Source organism: Schistocerca nitens, chromosome 2 (assembly GCF_023898315.1).
Source record: "Schistocerca nitens isolate TAMUIC-IGC-003100 chromosome 2, iqSchNite1.1, whole genome shotgun sequence".
NCBI classification, from domain to species: Eukaryota; Metazoa; Arthropoda; class Insecta; order Orthoptera; family Acrididae; genus Schistocerca; species Schistocerca nitens.
In genome coordinates this window covers 4,790,739-4,814,426 of record NC_064615.1, presented here as the reverse complement: position 1 = coordinate 4,814,426, position 23,688 = coordinate 4,790,739, and the positions used below count along the sequence as shown (strand labels likewise).

General features: G+C 45.6%; 1 protein-coding gene across 1 annotated transcript in view; it reads right to left on the bottom strand.

Moving 5' to 3' along the window:
- Positions 1-20,655, bottom strand: part of LOC126234238 (uncharacterized) — a 33,064-nt gene extending 12,409 nt beyond the window's left edge. Inside the window, exons 1-3 of the mRNA XM_049942929.1 lie at positions 20,467-20,655; positions 8,841-8,980; positions 1,685-1,784 (exon numbers count right to left, since the gene is read on the bottom strand). Coding sequence (XP_049798886.1) covers positions 1,685-1,784; positions 8,841-8,980; positions 20,467-20,623 — 397 coding nt within the window. The 5' untranslated portion in view covers positions 20,624-20,655. The remainder of the gene's footprint in view (positions 1-1,684; positions 1,785-8,840; positions 8,981-20,466) is intronic.
- Positions 20,656-23,688: the final 3,033 nt, after the last annotated feature.

Genomic DNA, 23,688 nt, shown 5'->3' with positions numbered 1-23,688 from the left:
TTCAATGAAAGTATAACGGACATATCCTGATCATGCATTATTAATCGGAGGTGACTTTAATATGCCGAGTATAGACTGTGACGTCTGTGGATTCATTGCAGATGATATGGACAGAAAGCCTTGTGAAGCACGGAGCACGTATTCCAAAAACTGTCTTGAACAACTGGTTCGACAACCCACACGAAATGGAAATATTTTAGCTCTAGTAAGCAAAAGCAGACTTGGCCTTGCAGCAGTGTCAGTATAGAGACACGGTTTAGTGATCATGATGTCATTACAGTGACGATGGTTACTAAAGTTGATAAATCTGTCAAGAAGGCAGGTTCCACATTCCTAGATTTCCGTAAAGCATTCGACACGGTGCCACACTGCTGACTGTTAACAAAGGTACAAGCATAGGGAATATGCAAGCATTCAGAATATGTTTCCAGGTGGCTCGAAGACTTCCTGGGTAATAGAACCCAGTACGTTCTCGTCGACGGCGGGTATTCGTCGGGCACAAAGGTATCATTGGGAGTGCCGTAGGGAAGTGCCACAGGACCACTCTTTTTCTGTGACAGACACACTGAGCGGCAACCCTCGGCTGTTTGCTGAAGACGCTGTGGTGTGCGGAAAGGTGTTACTGTTGAGTGACTGTAGAAGGATGCGAGATGACTTAGACAAAATTTGTAGTTGGTGTGATCAATGCCAGCCTTCTCTACATGTAGAACAATGCAAGTTAATGCAGATGAGTAGGAAAAACAATAGAGTAATGTTCGAATACAGCATTAATGGTGTACGAGTTGAGACATGTCGATTAAATATCTGAGTGTAGTGTTGCGAAGTGATGTGAAACGGAACAAGTATGTACGGACGGTAGTAGGGAAAGCGGATGGTCGACTTCGGTTTATTGGGAGAACTTTACGAAGTAAGTGTAGCTCATCTACGAAGCAGACCGCGTATAGAACACTAGTGTGATCCGTTTCTGAATACTGCTAGAGTGTTTGGGATCCCCATCAGATCGGATTAAACCAAGGCATCGAAAAAATTCAGGTTACCGGTAGGTCCAAACAGCACGCGAGTATTACAGAGATGCTTTGTGAATTCTGATGCGAATCCCTGGAGGGGCTACTTAGAAAATTTAGAGAACCATCTTTTGAAGCTTACTGCAGAATTATTCTGCTGCCGCCAAAATACATTTCGTCTTAAGGACCACGAAGATAAGATAACAGAAATTAGAGCTCGTCGGAAGCATGTAGATAGTCATTTTTCCCTCGCTCTGTCGGCGAGAGGAAGGGGAAAGGAAATGAGTTCTGGAGGTACAGTGTACCCTCCACTATACATCAAACAGTGGATTGCGGAGAATGTATGTAGATGTAGATGTAGAATAATGAAGTTCTCTTTTATTTACAAGTATGGAAATATACATTTATATGTTTGCATTGTTCTCATAAAAGGAAATGACAGTGAACATTGTCAATTTTCTATTTAAAACGAAAGCATTGATACAGAGGTAGCATTCTTTTCTCCGCATTTAATTGATTCATGAAACTATCACTGTTTTCTTCGTAAAACAATATGAGGTGCATGTTTCTTGGCGTATCACTTAATGTAAGGCTGTGACGCACTGTCGCATTCAAAACTGTTGTGCAGCACAGAATATTAGTTCCAAAAGAATTGCTGCTGACCTAAGCAATCGACTTACCGTTCATTCCCTCTAACAATATCCTTGTGGCGTCCCCTTCAGGAAATTTTATGTAGAAGAACCTGTCGTCAGCTTCCTTTAATTCCTCAGGAGAACGGGGCTGTAAATTAAACATCTATATACAAAACCAGTCTCCTTGGCGCCAAAATTAAGTACACAGCATATGAACTACAAATAACCTGCAAAATTAAATAGTAATATTATTCATTTCAGTAACTTGCCATTTATATTCACAATTTCAGAATATTATTTTCCCTGCTTACAAGCACAAAAACATAATCGTATGTACATGAGATTAAATGTGCCGTGGCGTCCAGCAACATCAGTCATTCCCTCTCGCTGTGCGTTGTTGTTCCTTTCACTTTATGATTACTGTGTCGTTCATTTCTGACTTTTGGATACTTTTCTTTAACTTCATTGTAAATTCACTTCCCTATGAGGAGGGGAGGGCTGGCAACGGCACAGTCCAACGCTCTTCAGCCAATTGACTTTCCAAAAATAGAGAAGGGGGATTACATAAAAAGGATGGATAAAAAGGGGGGCATAAAAAACACAGCAAATGGAGATCATAGGAGTTAAAATATACACTAAGGTGAGGACACACACTGGGGGACAGTTAAAAAGTTGACATAAAGTTGAAAGAACACAGCTGGCAAATCAAAGTGCATTTAAAAAAAAAAAACACTGGAGGCAAACACAAGTTAAAAGTCGGCCACAGGATAAAAATCACACAGGGCACGAAAAACCACTGGAAACGAAGGAGCACACGTGAAGAACAAAAAACGGCTGGTAGGGACCTGCTGAGGGACTGGAGGCTGGAGAGGAGGGAAAAAGAGAGGAGGAAGGTGCGATGGGGAGGGGGGGGGGAGGAAGAGGAAAAAAGGGGGCAGGAGCCGCACCAAGGGACAGGAGAAGGGTGGGGCAGGAGATGAAGAGGGAACACAAGGCAGGAGGGAGTGCAGAGACTCTGAAGGGGAGCGCGGGAGAGGGAGGGGGTGTAGGAGGGCGAAAGCCTCTCAGGAGAAGGGAGGGGGTGTGAGGGAGCCCTGAGGAGGAGGCAGGAAGAAGGTGGGGTTAGAATTGGTAGGAGGGGTAGACATCGGTGCGAAGTTCATCATCTGGAAAGGGTAGAAGCTGGAATTTGTGTTGGGAAAGGAGGTGGAGGGTGTGGAGATGGACAGAGGGCGGGACACAACGGTAAAGGCGCGGCAACAGGCTGGGGGTGGAGAGGAATGGGGAAACCACGGGGTGGGGGAGATCGGTCGGTGGGCAATATACAGGGTGTGGATGTGTTCAAGGAAAAGGAGAAGGTGGGGGAAAGTGATGAGGTCATAGAGGATGTGCGTGGGGAATGGAAGGCGGTTACAAAAGGCGAGGCAGCGTGAATGGCACTCGAGGATTCGGGGGGCGTTATAGAACCTGGGAGGGGCGCAAATCCAAGCAAAACTGGCATAACAAAGTATGGGGCAGATCAAGGATTTGTAGGTGTGAAGGATAGTGGAAGGATGCAGTCCCCACGTCTGGTTGGACAGGAGTTTCAGGAGGCGGAGTCTGTTGTGAGCTTTGTGTTGGATGGTAAGGAGATGGGGAGTCCAGGTGAGGTGGCGGTCGAGGGTGAGGCCAAGGTATTTGAGGGTAGGAGTGAGGTGGATAGGACGGCCATAAATGGTGAGGTAGAAATCATGTTTTGGACACACGCAATCATAGATATACAGCTCTTCTTTGTATGCCCAATTAACGTGTATGGAATATCAAAGCCATCTTTTCAGCGCTTTCAACAATTAATACATGGAAAGGAACACTGTTCTACAATTTACCAGAAGAGTTATTACAGGTGATGTTTTCATATCATACGTAATACAAGGATGTCACAATTTATCAGACCTGTTCTAATTACTTCCCCCAGCTCAAACACTAGAATGTAACCATCTCCTAAGAGCAGTTAAAAAGTGAATTATATTTTAGATACCAAGAGGCGAAGTGTAGGAAGTTTCTACAGTATTTTGAAAATATATGAACTCTTAGAATAAATTTAATGAGGTAGGAGAACTGTCCTGTAATCATTAACTACAGCCAGTTTTAACAAAAATAATTTTAAGTTATCTATCTATAGTTTTATTGCCAAATATAAGGTATTGCATTTAAATACTCTAAGATTTTCCTTTTCTTTATTGGTCTTTTCTCAAGCATGAGGAAATAACACCAAAGACCCTGATCTGGTGTCAGCAGAAAAGTCAGACTGTTTAAGCAAGCTTTCTTGTCCTGTCAGATGCTTGCACTCGCTACACATAAACCACAGAAGACAAATGAATCCCACATGTGCTCAGATTGCTGTCAAACGTATCCTTCTCAAGTACAATAAAATATAACTAGTTCACTTTCGTAACGGATTTTCTCCTGATATGTAAACCCTCTGCATCTGAACCGTAAGGATGTTATTATCATAAACCATTACTGCTGCACCTGAAATCTGGTCATTCTGTTTTGTTATTCTTGAATGGGGCGTTTTATTAGGATACCAAGTAGTTACTACACTGAGCATCAAATTCTAATCTCCTCTTACTACATATGATGATAAATAAAATAGTTGTTTCTGTCATGGTTCACATTTATTTATAATGGGCTGGTATATTTGCGCCATACTGCATTCATTGTTTGTCTCGGACCCAGTTCTGAATTCGAAACTTTTGTAAGATCTGCGAATTGAGTTGTTTAACTAACACTATTTTCATACACCTGTGGCTACCACTATAAACTTTTATTTCTCACACTGAACATGTTTTGTACTGAAGTCCATTTTCAACAGTCATCATGTTGAAATAAAATGACCGTGTATTACAGAGACAAGTGAATTTAAAAGTCTCATAGTAAGGAGAGGACATGGATAAAGTGCCAGCAGTGAACATAAAAAAAAGTATGAACAACATGAAACAGAATACGATGTTTGTAAGTCGAGCGAATAACTCCCGTTTAATCACTGGAGGACAGCACCGAACGACAAACTGAAGCAACGAATTAAAATTACTTAGAGTAGCTCCATCGAGTACATACAGGAAATTCCTGTTACATTCTAGGACTTACAGAGGATAGAGTGTACATAATATTTTGAATAGAAATCTATTTCCGGAAACGTACCGTTTCCGTGCAACAGCCATTTGAAAACATGTTTGCTAGGTAGGTATACAACATGTTAGTCATGGTGGGGAATGGTTACATCGGATCGGCTTATATAGCTCGTGCAGTGTACGGTGGTCCATGCGCAGTGACCGGGCTTCGTCTAAAGTGCTGGGCGAGTTCATGTGTTTGTTCAGAAGGGAAGGCCGATAAGTGTTTTCCACCTTTCGACCGGTCAGCATTGACAGAATCGAGGCACGCACTCTGCAATCTTTCTCAAACGATTTTACAGGAACTATTCGGTACCTATTATCCCGCCAAAATTCAAAATTCCCGCCATTTTTTTCTGGGGGTTAGGTTAGTGGACATAGCACAATTGACCTATCTTCCCTCCAAAAGCCGCCATCTTGGATGATGTCATGTGCTGTTGCCAAGTCTACATGCCGCCATCTTGGATGACGTCAGCGCCGCCATCTTGAATAAATTTGGTAATAATGGAAAGTGGGGTGATACATAGGTTGCCCCACTGCTGAGGGGTTCGAATGGTCAGAATAATCTCTGCCCATACCAGTAGGGATCCTCCCCGATATCGGTCTCTTTCCACAATGTTTGGGTCTCGAAATAGTGTCCCACATTCCCTCCGGATGCTAATCCTTTGCGAATCACTCTCCAGACTAAATCGGGTCTCGTCTGTAAAAACACCATTGCCCCGTGCGACCGCCCAGTTGGTATGTCGATGTCTCCACCCTAGACGTTCCTTCTGTGTGGATGCGTGAGCGGTAGACATGCAGCAGGTCTCTGACAATAAAGGCCACTTTGTCGAAGCCTTCTGCACCACGTTTGCCTCGACACAACACGTCCAGTGGATGCTGCGAGGTCAGATGCCAGTTGCCATGCAGGACTAAAGGCCTGGCCAGACAGAATCCGGCCTGCCGCTGAGACGGACGGCGCAGCGGGATGCCGGGCCAGTCAGCGGCCAGGGACGCCACACAGGCAACGGCTGGCCGCAGCGAATCTTGATGCGTGAGCTGTTACGTTACACTGTGGAAGGGGACGAACCCCATTATTAAGCTTGCAGGCGTACCGCGATTGTCTTGGCGTTAGACGATTTGGAAGCTTCACGCCAGACACGTTATCTTTGTGCGGAGATGTTGGGTGCAGGACATTAATAGCAAGAGAGAAAGCTTAGGAGAATACCATCGTCTGTGTATTGATCTAGAGCCTGACGCAGATAGGTTCGCAGGAGAGCTTCCGTAAAGTTTGGAAGGTAGGAGACGAGATACTGCCAGAAGTAAAGCTGTGAGGACCGGGCGTGAGTCGTGCTTCGGTAGCTCAGATGGTAGAGCACTTGCCCGCGAAAGGCAAAGGTCCCGAGTTCGAGTCTCGGTCGGGCACACAGTTTTAATCTGCCAGGAACTTTCAGGTTCTTCAAATATTTTCGTACGTCGCGAGAACGTTTTGAGGAACTGCATCGCCTGATTAAAGGGTAGCACCGAGAAGTGCGCAACGAAGTGGAGAAAGCCAATTGATACAAGGCACAGACTAGCCATTTGTTTGAGGTAAGTTTTACCATTTGTGGCCTCTTTGTGCATCAAACAGAAGTCATATAAATTATTCCATTTCAGTTTTGCTGTATCATATGAAAGGTTCGGCGGAAGATGGTTCAAATGGTTCAAATGGCTCTGAGCACTATGGGACTCAACTGCTGAGGTCATAAGTCCCCTAGAACTTAGAACTACTTAAACCTAACTAACCTAAGGACAACACAAACATCCATGCCCGAGGCAGGATTCGAACCTGCGACCGTAGCGGTCGCGCGGTTCCAGACTCGGCGGAAGAAACTGCTATCCCACAACGTAGTTACGAGTGGAGTGATAAATTTATCTTCAGTGTTTTCGAATACAGCAAACGATAGTAACATCCAGTTTCGTATGTCCCGCTAGAGAGAACTTTCCACTTAATAGATTGTTTTGTTTCATTGTATTCATAACATTGTCATTGAATTTAAACAAACATATCTTTGGTCGTTAACTTATCTACTCGTTCTATCGGCATAATTTATTTTAATCTTTTCCATGTACTTGACTACAGGCGATAGCCGCCAGACCGTAGCTTTTTCTTTTCGGTTAGGACGTTCAACAGTTTCAGAAATTGTGAAATAAGTGTGCCAGGTAATATGGACGGTTCTACAGCCCAAGTATTTACCTACTCCTACAACAGAGATGTGGAAGAAATCTGAAGAAGGATTTCTAGAATTTTGGGGGTTTCCGAACTGCCTTGGAAGCATAGACGGAAAGATATCAGGTTAAAATGCCCGAAGGATAGTGGATCCCAGGTCTTCTGTTACAAACAATATATTTTGCTGGTTCTCCTGGCGATCGTTGATTCATACTACGAGTTTACAGTAGTTGATATTGGAAATTATGGACGTCACAGTGACAACAGTATTTCTGAGAATTCAGCTTTCTATCAAGAGTATATCGAGGGCAAAAGTATTCTACCTCCAAATCAGGATCGCGTGTATCGTTCAAAAAGTTGTATTGTCTCACCTCCTCTATAAGTCTTTCTGTGTCCATGATGCATGCCCAACGAGCTGCAAGACAAAAACCGCCTCACGCCGCTGCTTCCAGTGTGACCACAGAGCAGTTGAGTGCGCCAACAGAGGCACGCAGCCGCTCCGGCTTGCGGCGAGTCTGTGATCTGTGACAACCCGGCGGCGGCCGGTGCGGCAGGCCGGCTGCCGGTGCGTCAGAGCCGCACCCTGTCTGACCGCCGCCATACAGTAACGAGCGATTCGACAGTGCGGCCTGCCGGCTGCGGTTCAAGGCCACAGGCCGGACGGCCAGGCCGCATTCTGTCTGGCCAGGCCTTTAAGGCGGTTGTGTCGTGCCCTTACAGCCGAATAACGGTCCTCTCTTCGGAAGTCACAAGTGGGCGGCTCTCGGCTCTGCCCTGGTCTTTGGGATACAGTTTCGGTTTGTATACACTGTCGCCACATCCGAGAAACGACAGGACGATTCACACTAAGCTGTCGGGCCACATCAGCTTATGACTGTTCTCCTTCCTTCCTGTCTCTGGCCCTCAACTGCAGAGAGTCTAACAGGCATCTTCTCTGTGGCACACAGCACCGTCTGGTCTGTGTACACAACGACTGTGGATGTGGGGCTATCCGATGAACACTACCTCGTTTCATAGGTGCACTGACGTCATCGTTGCCATGGTTATCCGTTGATCGGAATACCATCTTCCGTGCAGAATACGATGGAACGGACATGTGTTTGACAGTTTTTGTGATTATGTCGTGAATTAGACACAGGACGGGGAAATAGCGGTTTGTTGCTTTACATTTTGGACACCAGTGTAGATAGCAGCAGAAGTTCGTGAAATATTTTAATTTTCCCTCAAATCAAGTTTCTCTCAATTGCCATGATGTCTTTCAAGCAGTTAAACCCTCTTCTGCAATACTAGACACGTCAGTGATCAGTTTGATGGCTCATTTGCCAGTTTCCCACTCTTCGTTTGGCTTCGAAAATTCGGTAAAAACTTTCCCTTGTATCACTGTTTAAGGATTTCTAAATTACTCCGATTACGTTAAATCAAATAAACCCTTGTTTGCGAAGCTGGACATCATTCTGGTCAGTCTGATACTCCATTTGTTCATTTTCTACTTTTCTTTTGAATTATAAAATTCAGACAAGAAAATGTCGAGTAATTTACATGGAGTCATGTTTTCTTTACATTCGGACATTTGACCAAAAATGTATACCACACAAAAACGTACTTGAGTGAAGAACTAGATCACATTATACTTACTAATAGTAACACAACTATAAAATCAGTACTGCAACACAGTGCATTTAAATCGCAGAGTTGCTATTATTTTCATGGCACTGAGCGGCAGCTCAGTTCTATTAACAGAGAATAATTCTTCAATACTGTACAAAAGTTGCTCTTTTTATTTTACAGTGTTTAATGGCATATTTTAATTGGCTGTATCTACTATAAACTGGACTGGCTTAAAACCAGATACAAGTGATCTTACCGTCTCATATGGATCATCTTTAAGATTTAGTCTGTATTTCTTGTCCATGCTAATATATTTCTGGGTAGCTTCATGTCTTGGTAGAACAAGCTGGGTGTCTTCAATGTCAGCTGTTCTATAGAAATAAAATTTGAATGTAACTGAAATGTAAAAAAAAAGAAAAAGAATTCAGTCTCACATTAGTGAAATAATCAGGGAAATTTGTCACTCTTCAAAAATGGATGTAAGTAAGGCACTTAAAATGTTGAGACAATGTGGCATTAATGTAATGACAGCGTGACTCTTCAGCTTTATCCATTTTACTGCATACAAGGTCGTTGTAATGTCAAGTTTTGAAAATTATTCAAATCAAATTCAACCACAGTATCTAATAATCCTAGTCACATACTGAAACGGACGTCTCAGGAAAAACTTAATTACGAATTGTAGCGTGAAATGCAAAATGAGTAAAAAATATTTCACATATTCTTTAAGCTATAACACTAATTATCATAGTCTTATATATGAGGCTATAAGGTTCCTGCCATATTGTCACACTTGGTTGATAATTATTCTTCGCCTTGTCCGTAAAGCATTGTTTCAACATTAGTATTATTCAATAATCGGTTGTGTGAGGTTCATGAAAGACAACAGACTTAGATAACACTCATTAGTTTATTACATCATTTGTCACAAGGTATTATTGAATGAAAGTAATAAAATCACGCAAAGAAATTCGAATAAAAATTCGTCTTTCGTGCGTGCTTCAATACTGGACAGCGTTTCCTATGTGCAAATTACTATTCAATGTTCTTCCAAATGGGACCATGAAATTCGGTTCACTACTTGGTTTTCTACATCTGAAGACTTCACATTAACAACTGCCATACTGATGAGCGTTCAAAAACAGCAACCGTAAAACTCATTGTAGAGCCCACAGCTGTTACACTTCACAGCGATCGTATTTTTTTTTTCTCGTACTAATCGAGCTGCAGCAACAGTTACCTCAAAAGCTTGAGCACTTCTAAGATACACTGCACTCGCATTTAGGAGGACGGGGTTTAGTTACACAGCGAGTCACCCAGATACAGGTTTTCCAGGTTTTCCAAAGTCTGTTAGTGCCTTGGCGTTCCCTCTGAAAGCGATACGGCCGATTTCCTCCCCCAGTTCGAATGTGTTCCACATTTAATGACCTCATCAGCAGCGGTAAACTAAACCGTAATAGTGTTGTGCTTGCCTGTAGTGCCAGCTTTGTCGTAACATCACCATCTTTTTTCTGCTACAGGGTCTTCAATGTAAACAATACATTATAATTTTTTTAAATTTTTGACATGCTCTTTACTGAGAAGTTGTGTGCCATTATCAAGCAGACCTGTATTTACTTGCCTTAGCTCACAAGTGATGAGTCGGAAAGACAAAAATCCAACGAATTCACACGCAAATGGTTCCATTACGAAAATTTTAATGTGCTGCTTCATCGAAACCAAGCGCATAGTTCATATAATGCACCAAACGTTGAGTAGTGAACCAAGAATAGGTGTAACTTTGGAAACCCCTCGTGTGTGTGAGTAAAGTTTGTTGTATAAAAACTGATTGTGATACAGACGCACCCGTGAGACCCAATGCTGGAATAAATGTACGTAACGAAATGATTAGCGCTAGCAGTGATCCTTAAGGTGGGGAATATGCGTTTTATCATTGAAAAATACACACACCAAAAACAGTTTTACGTCACCCCGGCTCCCAGAACCCCTGAAGATAGACGTTGACTGTGGATATGGTACCACAGACACAGTCCCTTTGGCTGTTCAGAGATGTCACTAAATCCGCTCAAAGATGTAAAAAAAATGTAAACAACCATGCTTGAGTAGCGCCTATTAGCCGGGGGGGGGGGGGGGGGGGGGGAGTTCGACAGCCGATCAATTCCAGTCATTCCCCCAGAAGGAAGATATACGGCTCGTGTTGTCTGTAGTTTAACCATGCCTAGACGGTGAATACCGCGTTTCGATCGCGACCGAATTGTTACTTTGTGCCAGGAAGGGCTCTCAACAAGGGAAGTGTCCAGGCATCTCAGAGTGAACCAAAGCGATGTTGTTCGAACATGGAGGAGATATGGAGAGGCAGGAACTGTCGATGACATGCCTCGCTCAGGCCGCCCCAAGGGCTACTACTGCAGCGGATGACCGCTACCTACGTGTTATGGCTCGCAGTAACCCTGACAGCAACGCCATCATGTTGAACAATGCTTTTCGTGCAGCCACAGGACGTCGTGTTACGACTCAAATTGTGCGCAATAGGCTGCATGATGCGCAACTTCACTCCCGACGTCCAAGGCGAGGTCCATCTTTGCAACCGCGACACCATGCAGGGCGGTACAGATGGGCCCAACAACATGCCGAATGGACCGCTCAGGATTTGCATCACGTTCCCTTCACCGATGAGTGTCGCATATGCCTTCAACCAGACAATCGTCGGAGACGTGTTTGGAGGCCATCCGGTCAGGTTGAACGCCTTAGACGCACTGTACAGTGAGTGCAGCAAGGTGGAGGTTCCCTGCTGTTTTGGGGTGGCATTATATGGGGCCGACGTACGCCGCTGGTGGTCATGGAAGGCGCCGTAACGACTGTACGATACGTGAATGCCATCCTCCGAGCGACAGTGCAACCATATCCGCAGCATATTGGCGAGGCATTCGCATTCATGGACGACAATTCGCGCCCGCATCGTACACATCTTGTGAATGACCCCCTTCAGGATAACGACATCACTCGACTAGGGTGGCCAGCATGCTCTCCGGACATGAACCTCATCTACCATGCCTGGGATGGATTGAAAAGGGCTATTTGTGGACGACGTGACCCACCAACCACTCTGAGGAATCTACGTCGTATCGCCGTTGAGGAGTGGAACAATCTGGACCAACAGTGCTTTGATGAACTTGTGGATAGTATGCCAAGAGGAATACAGGCATGCATCAATGCAAGAGGACGTGCTACTAGGTATTAGAGGTACCGATGTGTACAGCAATCTGGACCACCACCTCTGAAGGTCTCGCAGTATGGTGGTACAACAGCAACATGTGATTTACATGAGCAATAAAAAGGGCGGAAATTATGTTTATTTTTCTCCCTATTCTAATTTTCTGTACAGGTTCCGGAACTCTCGGAACCGAGGGGATGCAAAACTTTTTTTGATGTGTTTATTAGATATGACCAGGGAGAAACTATCTACTCGAATCAAAGACATGATTTAAGTGTAACCTTAAGTTTATTACAAAAAGGCACGAGAATGAACAAGCATCTCAATAAGTCATTAAATTACGAACATGGAATATTAACTACGAGATGTAGGTAAGTGATCTATCGGTTGGCAAAGTTACTTGGTAAGGGTCGGTTTTAGCTCATGATCATATACCTGAGTTTGTGAAGGCTACCTCGACCTAGCTCCACATCTGTTAGAGTGGTTGTCAGTAAAATTATTGAGTGTACGTGAGTGCATTTTAAGCAAAACACCCTGAGGAAGGCCATTTGCAACAGTGGCAGAAGCCTGGAATAATTTTACATATTGAAAATGCAGACACATACACAGAAGAATTGTATTGACGGTGACAAATGACCCGGAAGCCTGCGCTTGTGATCACGCTAATTGGTCTGACTGGTGAAACCGAGAAGCCCACGCAACTGAGCGTGCACAGGCGAACGTGGGAAATTAAATCTGAACACTATTCTGAATTTCTAGTTCATATGGTCCTACCATGACGAAGATGCAAATTATGTTCAACATTGACGTCTGTGCGATACGAGCAGATCGGTGACACCTACTACGGCCATCAACTACGGCGCTAGAACAGCTCTCCCGAGGACTCGAACATTGGACCTCACACAGCCAATGGAGTCTGTTGTTCCAGTTGAGAGCAAAGCCAGCGGAGTGCCGATACGTTCAGCTATTCGTCCAGAGACAAAGTCTTTAATTTGTGGTCAGTAAAGGCCTTATTGCTCACCTATTTCCGCCAAGAATGTCGGCGACCAATCCTCTTAAAGATATACCAATCCGCCAATGCTGTAGTTGTTTCCTTGTAACTATATCTGCCACAAAGATAGGCGAATCGTTAAAAACCAATCATCTCGATTTCCTGCCCACTTTTACCAAAACTTTATATATATGTATACAGGGTGGTCCATTGATCGTGGCCGAGCCAAATATCTCACGAAATAAGCGTCAAACGAAAAAACTACAAAGAACAAAACTCGTCTAGTTTGAAGGGGGAAACCAGATGGCGCTATGGTTGGCCCGCTACATGGCGTTGCCATAGGCCAAAAGGATATCAACTGCGCTGTTTACATAGGTACCCCCATTTTTTATTACATATTCGAGTAGTACGTAAAGAAATATGAATGTTTTAGTTGGACCACTTTTTTCACTTTGTGATAGATGGCGCTGTAATAGTCACAAACATATAGCTCACAATTTTAGATGAACAGTTGGTAACAGGTAGGTTTTTTAAATTAAAATACAGAAAGTAGGTACGTTTGAACATTTTATTTCGGTTGATCCAATGTGATACATGTACCTTTGTGAACTTATCATTTCTGAGAATGCACGCTGTTACAGATTGATTACCTGTAAATACCACATTAATGCAAATAATGCTCAAAATGATGTCCGTCAACCTCAATGCATTTGCCAATACGTGTAACGACATTCCTCTCAACAGCGAGTAGTTCGCCTTCCGTAATGCTCACACATGCATTGACAATGCGCTGACGCATGTTGTCAGACGTTGTCGGTGGATCACGATAGCAAATATCCTTCAACTTTCCCCACAGAAGAAAATCCGGGGACGGCAGATCCTGCCATGAAATATGCTATTCAATACCGCTTCAACCGCACGCGAGCTATGTGACGGACATCCACCATGTTGGAAGTGCATCACCATTCTGTCATGCAGTGAAACATCTTGTAGTAACATCGGTAGAACATTACGTAGGAAATCAACATTGCACCATTTAAACTGCCATCGATAAAGTGGGGGCCAATTATCCTTCCTGCCATAATGCCGCACCATACATTAACCCGTCAAGGTCGCTGATGCTCCACTTGTCGCAGCCATCGTGGATTTTCCGTTGCCCAAAAGTGCATATTATACCGGTTTACGTTACCGCTGTTGGCGAATGACGCTTCGTCGCTAAATAGAACGCGTGCAGAAAATCTGGCATCGTCCCGTAATTTCTCTTGTGCCCAGTGGCAGAACTGTACACGAGGTTCAAAGTCGTCGCCATGCAATTCCTGGTGCATAGAAATATGGTACGGGTGCAATCGATGTTGATGTAGCATTCTCGACACCGACGTTTATGAGATTCGCAATTCTCGCGCAATATGTCTGCTACTGATGTGCGGATTAGCCGCAACAGCAGCTAAAACACCTACTTGGGCATCATCATTTGTTGCAGGTCGTGGCTGACGTTTCACATGTGTCTGAACACTTCCTGTTTCCTTAAATAACGTAACTATCCGGCGAACGCTCCGGACACTTACTTGATGTCGTCCAGGATACCGAGCAGCATACATAGCACACGCCTGTTGGGCATTTTGATCAATAGCCATACATCAACACGATATCGATGGTAAACGGTCCATTGAAATGTATCACGAAGCAAATACCGTCCGCACTGGCGGAATGTTACGTAATACCACGTACTTATACGTTTGTGACTATTACAGCGCCATGTACCAAAAAGCGAAAAAAATAGTCCAACTAAACCATACATATTTCTTTACGTACTACACGAATATGTAATAAAAATGGGGGTTCCTATTTAAAAAAACGCAGGTGATATCCGTTTGACCTATGGCAGCGCCATCTAGTGGGCCAACCATAGCGCCATCTGGTTTCCCCTTCAAACTAGACGAGTTTCGTCTTTGTAGTTTTTTCGTATGATGCTTATTTCATGAGGTATTTAGACCGGTCACTATCAATGGACCACCCTGTATATCAAGGTGCCCACATTAACTGAGGACACTGAAATATCTCAAAACTACACATCGGATAAAAAAAGTTATAGTTCCACTTTGTTTGTCTCGGAGAGGAATATCCAACGATACCACACCCGACCCGCCACCCCACCCCGTTTTTTAAAGCGGATTACAATTCTACAGCAAAATCTACATACGGTTTGTCTGAAGCATTTTCTTCCATTCACCACAGATGGCGCTGCAATCGGAGGAATAGAAATGGGTAGACAATCGCAATTTACGACATGCTACTCAACAGCCCTTGAACATCCAACGGCACGTGGGACACAACCTCCATGCTGCGAAGGTATGACTGGCCAGTATTTCATAACTTCTAACTGGAAACCCCATTCGCGACGTTGTATTCGTCCGACATATCGAACAGAGGACTAATCGATGCACCACCGTGGCCTTGTAGCGAACTACGAAGTAGCATAACAGACAACAGTACATTACGGCGGCAGCTCGTGTATCTTGCAGACGTAGAAAAAATGGGAGCTCTAAACATACAATACTTGCCCAGTGTTTACTGCCAGTTCATCTTCCTATGATCTGGAGAAAAGACGTACAAGTGGACGATGAATGTTGCAGCCACAGGAGAACAAATTGAAACAATCCTGATTTACGGAGAATGTAGAATTGTTGAGGCTCGTGTTGCCTTGTATACCAAATGTTTTCCAAGGAAAGTCCAGTCTCGTTCGTTCTTTTACAAGGTTGTAAACGCCTTTATGTGTGATGGCAGCATACAGACCGACAAAAGGAAACGAAGCAAACGTGTTACAGGATTAGCTGATGAAATACACTCATGCTCATAAATTAAGGATAATTCCAGAATGTGGTGCCACACAACGTGGCATTACACAAAACCGGCGCTCCTAGCATAGGCGCATAGGGAACACACGCGACACAGATCTGTCAGTCCACGATATTGGTGATAAGTTGAGAAAACCGTCACGAAACGCATGTACTACAAAACGCCACTGTTTCCTGCGCATGTGCCCCGACATCAGTATGGGATATGATCACCATGCACACGTACACAGGCCGCACAACGGGTTAGTATACTCTGGATCAGGTGGTCGAGCAGTTGCTGGGGTATAGCCTCCCATTCTTGCACCAGCGCCTGTCGGAGCTCCTGATGTGTCTTAGGGGTTTGAAGACTTGCAGCGATACGTCGACCAAGAGCATCCCAGTCGTGCTCGATGGGGTTTAGGTTTGGAGAACAGGCAGGCCACTCCATTCGCCTGATAACTTCTGTTTCAAGGTACTCCTCCATGGTGGCAGCTCGGTGGGGCCGTGCGTTATCATGCATCAGGAGGAAGGTGGGACCCACTGCACCCCTGAAAAGGCGGACATCCTGTTGCAAAATGACGTCCCAATACACCTGACCTGTTACAGTTCCTCTGTCAAAGACATGCAGGGCTGTACGAGCACCAATCATAATCCCACCGCACACCATCAAACCACGACCTCCATACAGGTCCCTTTCAAGGACATTAAGGGGGTGGTACCTGGTCCTTGGTTCACGCCAGATGAAAACCCGGGTGAGAATCACTGTTCAGACTATACCTGGACTCGTCCGTGAACATAACCTGGGACCACTGTTCCAACGACCATGTACTGTGTCCTTGACACCAGGCTTTACGGGCTCTCCTGTGGCCAGGGGTCAGTGGAATGCACCTTACAGGTCTCTGGGCGAATAAACCATGCCTGTTCAGTCGTCTGTAGACTGTGTGTCTGGAGACAACTGTTGCAGTGGCTGCGTTAAGGTCCCGAGCAAGGCTACCTGCAGTACTCCTTGACCTCTGCGGGCATTGATGGTGAGATATCGGTCTTCCATTGGTGTTGTATACTGTGGACGTCCCGTACTGTAGCGTCTGGACACGTTGCCTGTCTGCTGGAGTCGTCGCCATAATCTTGAGATCACACTTTGTGGCAAACGGAGGGCCCGTGCTACGACCTGCAGTGTTTGACCAGCCTCCAGTCGCCCTAGTATTCTACCCCTCACAGGGTCATCAGTATGTGTTCTCTGGTCCATTTTCAACACACAGATACCATTAGCACGTCTGAAAACGTCTGCACACTTACTCGCTGAACCCTACTCTGATATGCACCAACAGAACTGTGCATATGTGGACTGCTGCCAGCACCACCGTGCGACGACCGCAGGTCAAATGCACCGCATGGTCATACCCCGAGGTGATTTCAACTCGAAAACCGCCCACCAGAGCGTTAGATTGTATTGGATTGTTTGCGGGAAGAGACCAAACAGCGAGTTCATTGGTCTCATCGGATTAGGGAAGGACGGGGAAGGAAGTCGGCCGTGCCCTTTCAAAGGAACCATCCAGGGATTTGCCTGGAGCGATTTAGGGAAATCACGGAAAACCTAAATCAGGATGGCCGGACGTGGGATTGAACCGTCGTCCTCCCGAATGCGAGTCCAGTGTGCTAACCACTGCGCCACCTCGCTCAGTACCAGAGCGTTGTTTCACCGGGTATCAGCATTATCCTCAATTTATGAACATGAGTAGCTGTGCTAGCGCCGGTGCACCAGAACCCACAGTATGTTGTGCTGGACGTTCGGCAAGGTACTTAGTTCCACCTCGACGGCTGTCCAGCGAGACAATTGAAGCATGGGAGGAATTAGACTGTGTTCACACTGGTCAGTCGATCTTCAGAGGTTAATTGGCCCCCTAGGTCGCCGGAATTGACGTCGCCGGGTTTCCTTCTGTGGGGATATTTAAAAGACAGGGTGTACCACCGAGTGTCGACAGGCTCTGAAGACATGGTCTACTGCATCGGAAATGCCTGTGCTGACATTCCCGCAGATATACTTGTGTTCTGTGTACAGTTTTTTGTAAAGCGGATCAATGAGTGTACTGAAGTTGGCGGCACAACGATAGAACACTTACTCTAATTGGAAAATTAGAGTTGCGTTCGCCTCGAGCCGCAGCGATAGTGGCGCGTCGGTTAGCGCCCTGCTCGATATGTCGGAGGAATACAGCGTTGCGAATGGGGTTTCCAAGTGCAAGTTATGAAATACTGGCCTGTACTGCCCTCGCAGCATGGGGTGGCGTCCCACGTGCCGTTGGATATTTAAAGGCATGTCGTAAATTACGGTTAGTACCGATTTCAATTATTCCGATTACAGCACCATCTGTGGCGAAACGAAGAAAATGTTTCATCCAAAGCATATGTAGATTTTGCAGTCGAATCATAATCTGCCATAAAAGGGGGGGGGAGGTCCCATTAAAGAGTTCAAAGTTGTCCGACACCCCCCTCGCACGTGGTTGCGTGGGGGATCGAGTGTGGTATCTTATCAGTGCCCCCGCCGAGACAAACAATTATAACTTTTTTTCATCTGATATGTAGTTTTCGAGATACTTCAATGTCTTCAGTTAAAATGAATACTCTGTATATGTACACACACACACACAGAATATACACTCCTGGAAATGGAAAAAAGAACACATTGACACCGGTGTGTCAGACCCACCATACTTGCTCCGGACACTGCGAGAGGGCTGTACAAGCAATGATCACACGCACGGCACAGCGGACACACCAGGAACCGCGGTGTTGGCCGTCGAATGGCGCTAGCTGCGCAGCATTTGTGCACCGCCGCCGTCAGTGTCAGCCAGTTTGCCGTGGCATACGGAGCTCCATCGCAGTCTTTAACACTGGTAGCATGCCGCGACAGCGTGGACGTGAACCGTATGTGCAGTTGACGGACTTTGAGCGAGGGCGTATAATGGGCATGCGGGAGACCGGGTGGACGTACCGCCGAATTGCTCAACACGTGGGGCGTGAGGTCTCCACAGTACATCGATGTTGTCGCCAGTGGTCGGCGGAAGGTGCACGTGCCCGTCGACCTGGGACCGGGCCGCAGCGACGCACGGATGCACGCCAAGACCGTAGGATCCTACGCAGTGCCGTAGGGGACCGCACCGCCACTTCCCAGCAAATTAGGGACACTGTTGCTCCTGGGGTATCGGCGAGGACCATTCGCAACCGTCTCCATGAAGCTGGGCTACGGTCCCGCACACCGTTAGGCCGTCTTCCGCTCACGCCCCAACATCGTGCAGCCCGCCTCCAGTGGTGTCGCGACAGGCGTGAATGGAGGGACGAATGGAGACGTGTCGTCTTCAGCGATGAGAGTCGCTTCTGCCTTGGTGCCAATGATGGTCGTATGCGTGTTTGGCGCCGTGCAGGTGAGCGCCACAATCAGGACTGCATACGACCGAGGCACACAGGGCCAACACCCGGCATCATGGTGTGGGGAGCGATCTCCTACACTGGCCGTACACCACTGGTGATCGTCGAGGGGACACTGAATAGTGCACGGTACATCCAAACCGTCATCGAACCCATCGTTCTACCATTCCTAGACCGGCAAGGGAACTTGCTGTTCCAACAGGACAATGCACGTCCGCATGTATCCCGTGCCACCCAACGTGCTCTAGAAGGTGTAAGTCAACTACCCTGGCCAGCAAGATCTCCGGATCTGTCCCCCATTGAGCATGTTTGGGACTGGATGAAGCGTCGTCTCACGCGGTCTGCACGTCCAGCACGAACGCTGGTCCAACTGAGGCGCCAGGTGGAAATGGCATGGCAAGCCGTTCCACAGGACTACATCCAGCATCTCTACGATCGTCTCCATGGGAGAATAGCAGCCTGCATTGCTGCGAAAGGTGGATATACACTGTACTAGTGCCGACATTGTGCATGCTCTGTTGCCTGTGTCTATGTGCCTGTGGTTCTGTCAGTGTGATCATGTGATGTATCTGACCCCAGGAATGTGTCAATAAAGTTTCCCCTTCCTGGGACAATGAATTCACGGTGTTCTTATTTCAATTTCCAGGAGTATATATATATATATATATATATATATATATATATATATATATATATAGGGTGGTCCATTGATCGTGACCGGGCAAAATATCTCACGAAATAAACGTCAAACGAAAAACTACAAAGAACGAAACTTGTCTAGCTTGAAGGGGGACACCAGATGGCGCTACGGTTGGCCCCTACATGGCGCTGCCATAGGTCAAAGGATATCAACTGCGCTATTTAAATAGGAACCTCCATTTTTTATTACGTATTCGTGTAGTACGTAAAGAAATATGAATGTTTTAGTTGGACCACTTTTTTCGCTTTGTGATAGATGGCGCTGTCACAAACATATGGCTCACAATTCTAGACGAACAGCTGGTAACAGGTAGGTTTTTTTAAATTAAAATACAGAACGTAGGTACGTTTGAACATTTTATTTCGGTTGTTCCAATGTGATACATGTACCTTTGTGAACTTATCATTTCTGAGAACGCATGATGGTACAGCGTGATTACCTGTAAATACCACATTAATGCAATAAATGCTTAAAATGATCTCCGTCAACCTCAATGCATTTGGCAATACGTGTGACGACATTTCTCTCAACAGTGAGTAGTTCGCCTTCCGTAATGTTCGCACATGCATTGACTATGCGCTGACGCATGTTGTCAGGCGTTGTCGATGGAACACGGTAGTTTGAATATTATAAATTTTAAGACTCATTCCAAATCTTGAATGTCACCCAAAATTCATTTTATACTGAACTAACACTGAAACTTAAGGTTTACGCACATACCCTCGTCGTCCTCAAGCAGGTGCAGCGGCTTTGCCTCCAGACTGTGTTTCGACCCCACGGAGCGCACGCACACGTAGTGTTCCGTCTTGACGTTCTTGAGCCTCACAGCCTCACTCCTTTCGAACTGGACTTCGGCAAACTGACTCGTGGCCGACATACTTGTAGTGCTCAACACGGGACAGTCTCTCCGGTCAAATTATTTAAGGCTGTCCATCTATCACTCGGACGCATCGCTTCCTGCCACAGCATGCAGGACATCCTCATTCCGCTTCCTTCCAAGTGAAACCGTGATGTAATGTGTGTACGGTTGGCTGTACTCGGAGGAATTACTTCGCCACACACTTGTTCTTTTTTAAGCTGCGAAACGCCAGTGAGTCGAGGGGTTGTTACCTCTTATTACAAATCTTGACATGTAAAGAAAACTTCTTTACTCCTCATCAGAAAAAAACATATATGGTGTTCTAACAGGTCGTGTCATACATTATTAGATTTCTTAATTACGTGGATAGGATCACCACAGACTTCGAGAAGAACGTAATGAATCCACTCCACATAAGACAGGTATTACCGAACCACCAGTATAGTAAGTCATGGTTATAAAATACTGGCACTATGTATTTAGAAAATGATGGGAAAATGGTGGAAGACAACATCGCGGAAGATCGGTTTGGGTCCCCGAGAAATGTAGGAACACATGAGGCAATATTGACCCAACGACTTACCTTAGAAGACAGAATGAAGGAAGACAAACCTACATTTGTAGCTTCTGTGGATTCTGAGAAACCGTTTGACAGTGGTGACTAGAATACATAGAACTGAAATTCCTTAAGTAGCAGGGATAAAATACATGGAGCGAAAAGTTATCTACAACTTGTAGGGCTACGGAAATCGGACTGCAGTTACACTACATGCCATTAAAATTGCTACACCACGAAGATGACGTGTTGCAGACAAGAAATTTTAACCGCCAGGAAGAAAATGCTGTGATATGCAAATGATTAGCTTTTCAGAGCATTTACAAAAGGTTGGCGCCGGTGGCGACACCTACAACGTGCTGACCTGAGGAAAGTTTCCAACCGATTTCTCATACGCAAACAGCAGTTGACCGGCGTTCCCTGGTGAAACGTTGTTGTGATGCCTCGTGTAAGGAGGAGAAATGCGTTCCATCACGTTTCCGACTTTGATAAAGGTCGGATTGCAGCCTATCGCGATTGCGGTTTATCGTATCGCGACATTGCTGCTCGCGTTGGTCGAGATCCAATGACTGTTAGCGGAATATGGAATCGGTGGGTTCAGGAAGGTAATACGGAACGCCGTGCTGGATCCCAACGCCCTCGTATCACTAGCAGTCGAGATGACAGGCATCTTATCCGCATGGCTGTAACGGATCGTGCAGCCACGTCTCGATCCCTGGGGACGTTTGCAAGACAACAACAATCTGCACGAACAGTTCGACGACGTTTGCAACAGCATGGACTATCAGCTCGGAGACCACGGGTGCGGTTACCCTTGACGCTGCATCACAGACAGGAGCGCCTGCGACGGTGTACTCAACGACGAACCTGGGTGCACGAATGGCAAAACGTCATTTTTTTGTATGAATCCAGGTTCCGTTTACAGCATCATGATGGTCGCATCCGTGTTTGGTGACAGCGCGGCGAACGAACATTGGAAGCGTGTATTCGTCATCGCCATATTGGCGTATCACCCGGCGTGATGGTATGGGGTGCCATTGGTTACACGTCTCGGTCACCTCTTGTTCGCATTGACGCCGCTTTGAACAGTGGACGTTACATTTCAGATGTGTTACGACCCGTGGCTCTACCCTTCATTCGATCCCTGCGAAACCCTAAATTTCAGCAGGATAATGCACGACCGCATGTTGCAGGTCCTGTACGGCCTTTCTGGATACAGAAAATGTTCGACTGCTGCCCTGACCTGCACATTCTCCAGATCTTTCACCAATTGAAAAAGTCTGGTCAATGGTGGCCGAGCTACTGGCTCGTCACAATACGCCAGTCACTACTCTTGGTGAACTGTGGTATCGTGTTGAAGCTGCATGGGCAGCTGTATCTGTACACGCCATCCAAGCTCTGTTTGACTCAATGCCCAGGCGTATCAAGGCCGTTGTTACAGCCAGAGGTGGTTGTCCTGGGTACAGATTTCTCAGGATCTATTCACCCAAAATGGGTGAAAATGTAATCACATGTCAGTTGTAGTACAATATATTTGTCCAATGAATACCCATTTATCATCTGCATTTCTTCTTGGTGTAGCAATTTTAATGGCCAGTAGTGTGTCTCCTCTATTCTCTCTCACACACTCTCTTTCTCTCTCTGACAGTATCGCCGCAAGCGCCCTTCTGTTCCATTCTCCCAAAACTTTATAAACAAATCTAGCGGTTTCCATTGACGCTTTTAATTGCTGCTGTCTTTACTCTCTATTATTCCTTTCAACACCTATGAAACCCCATTCTTTGATCTCCCCTTCCCTATAACCCATTCTTCGTTCTGAAAACAGTCCTTCTTTATATCTCGGTCCTAAGATAAAACGAACTGTGGCACACATCTAAGTAAGCAATACTTTGCAAGCATTTCAAGCTTATGTTTTGCACTTCTATCCATTCCCAGATCCCGCTCTCCTTCCTGTTACGCGTCGCTTGACATCTGCATCTACATGTAAATGAATACTCTGCAATTCGTAATTATGTGCTTGGCAGGGGGTTCTGTGGTCTGGTGGATTAATCTTGTATTGATGTGTAAAACGTGTAGGTTCACTTCTCACGACAGGCGTAGATTTTTAACACACACAAGTAACCCTCCTGCACCCCTAATAAAGCCAAGTGCAGAACGCCAGTAAGCTCCGTAGTTCAATATCCGCAGTCATTCGTTTGAGCTGTGACAGATGGAGAAACCCCGGAAGGCAGAGACTCTGTCACCAGCAAGCCATCGTAAATTAGAAAACTTATTTAATTTAATGAACCAATGGTCATGTAAGTTCACAAGGCTCTTACTTTATTTGAAACTGAGACGTTGAAAATTGTGGTGCTGGACTGGGATTCGAATTCGATTTCACTGTGTTCCCCAAGATTGCAAACTCTTCTAGGCCTCCTCGAAAGGCACCTATATGGTTTCGAATCCTGATCAGCACAAAATATTCATTATTTCATTTCAAGACTTGGAGAGACGATAGAACCCCAGGAAGGAGCATTCGTCAGAGAGG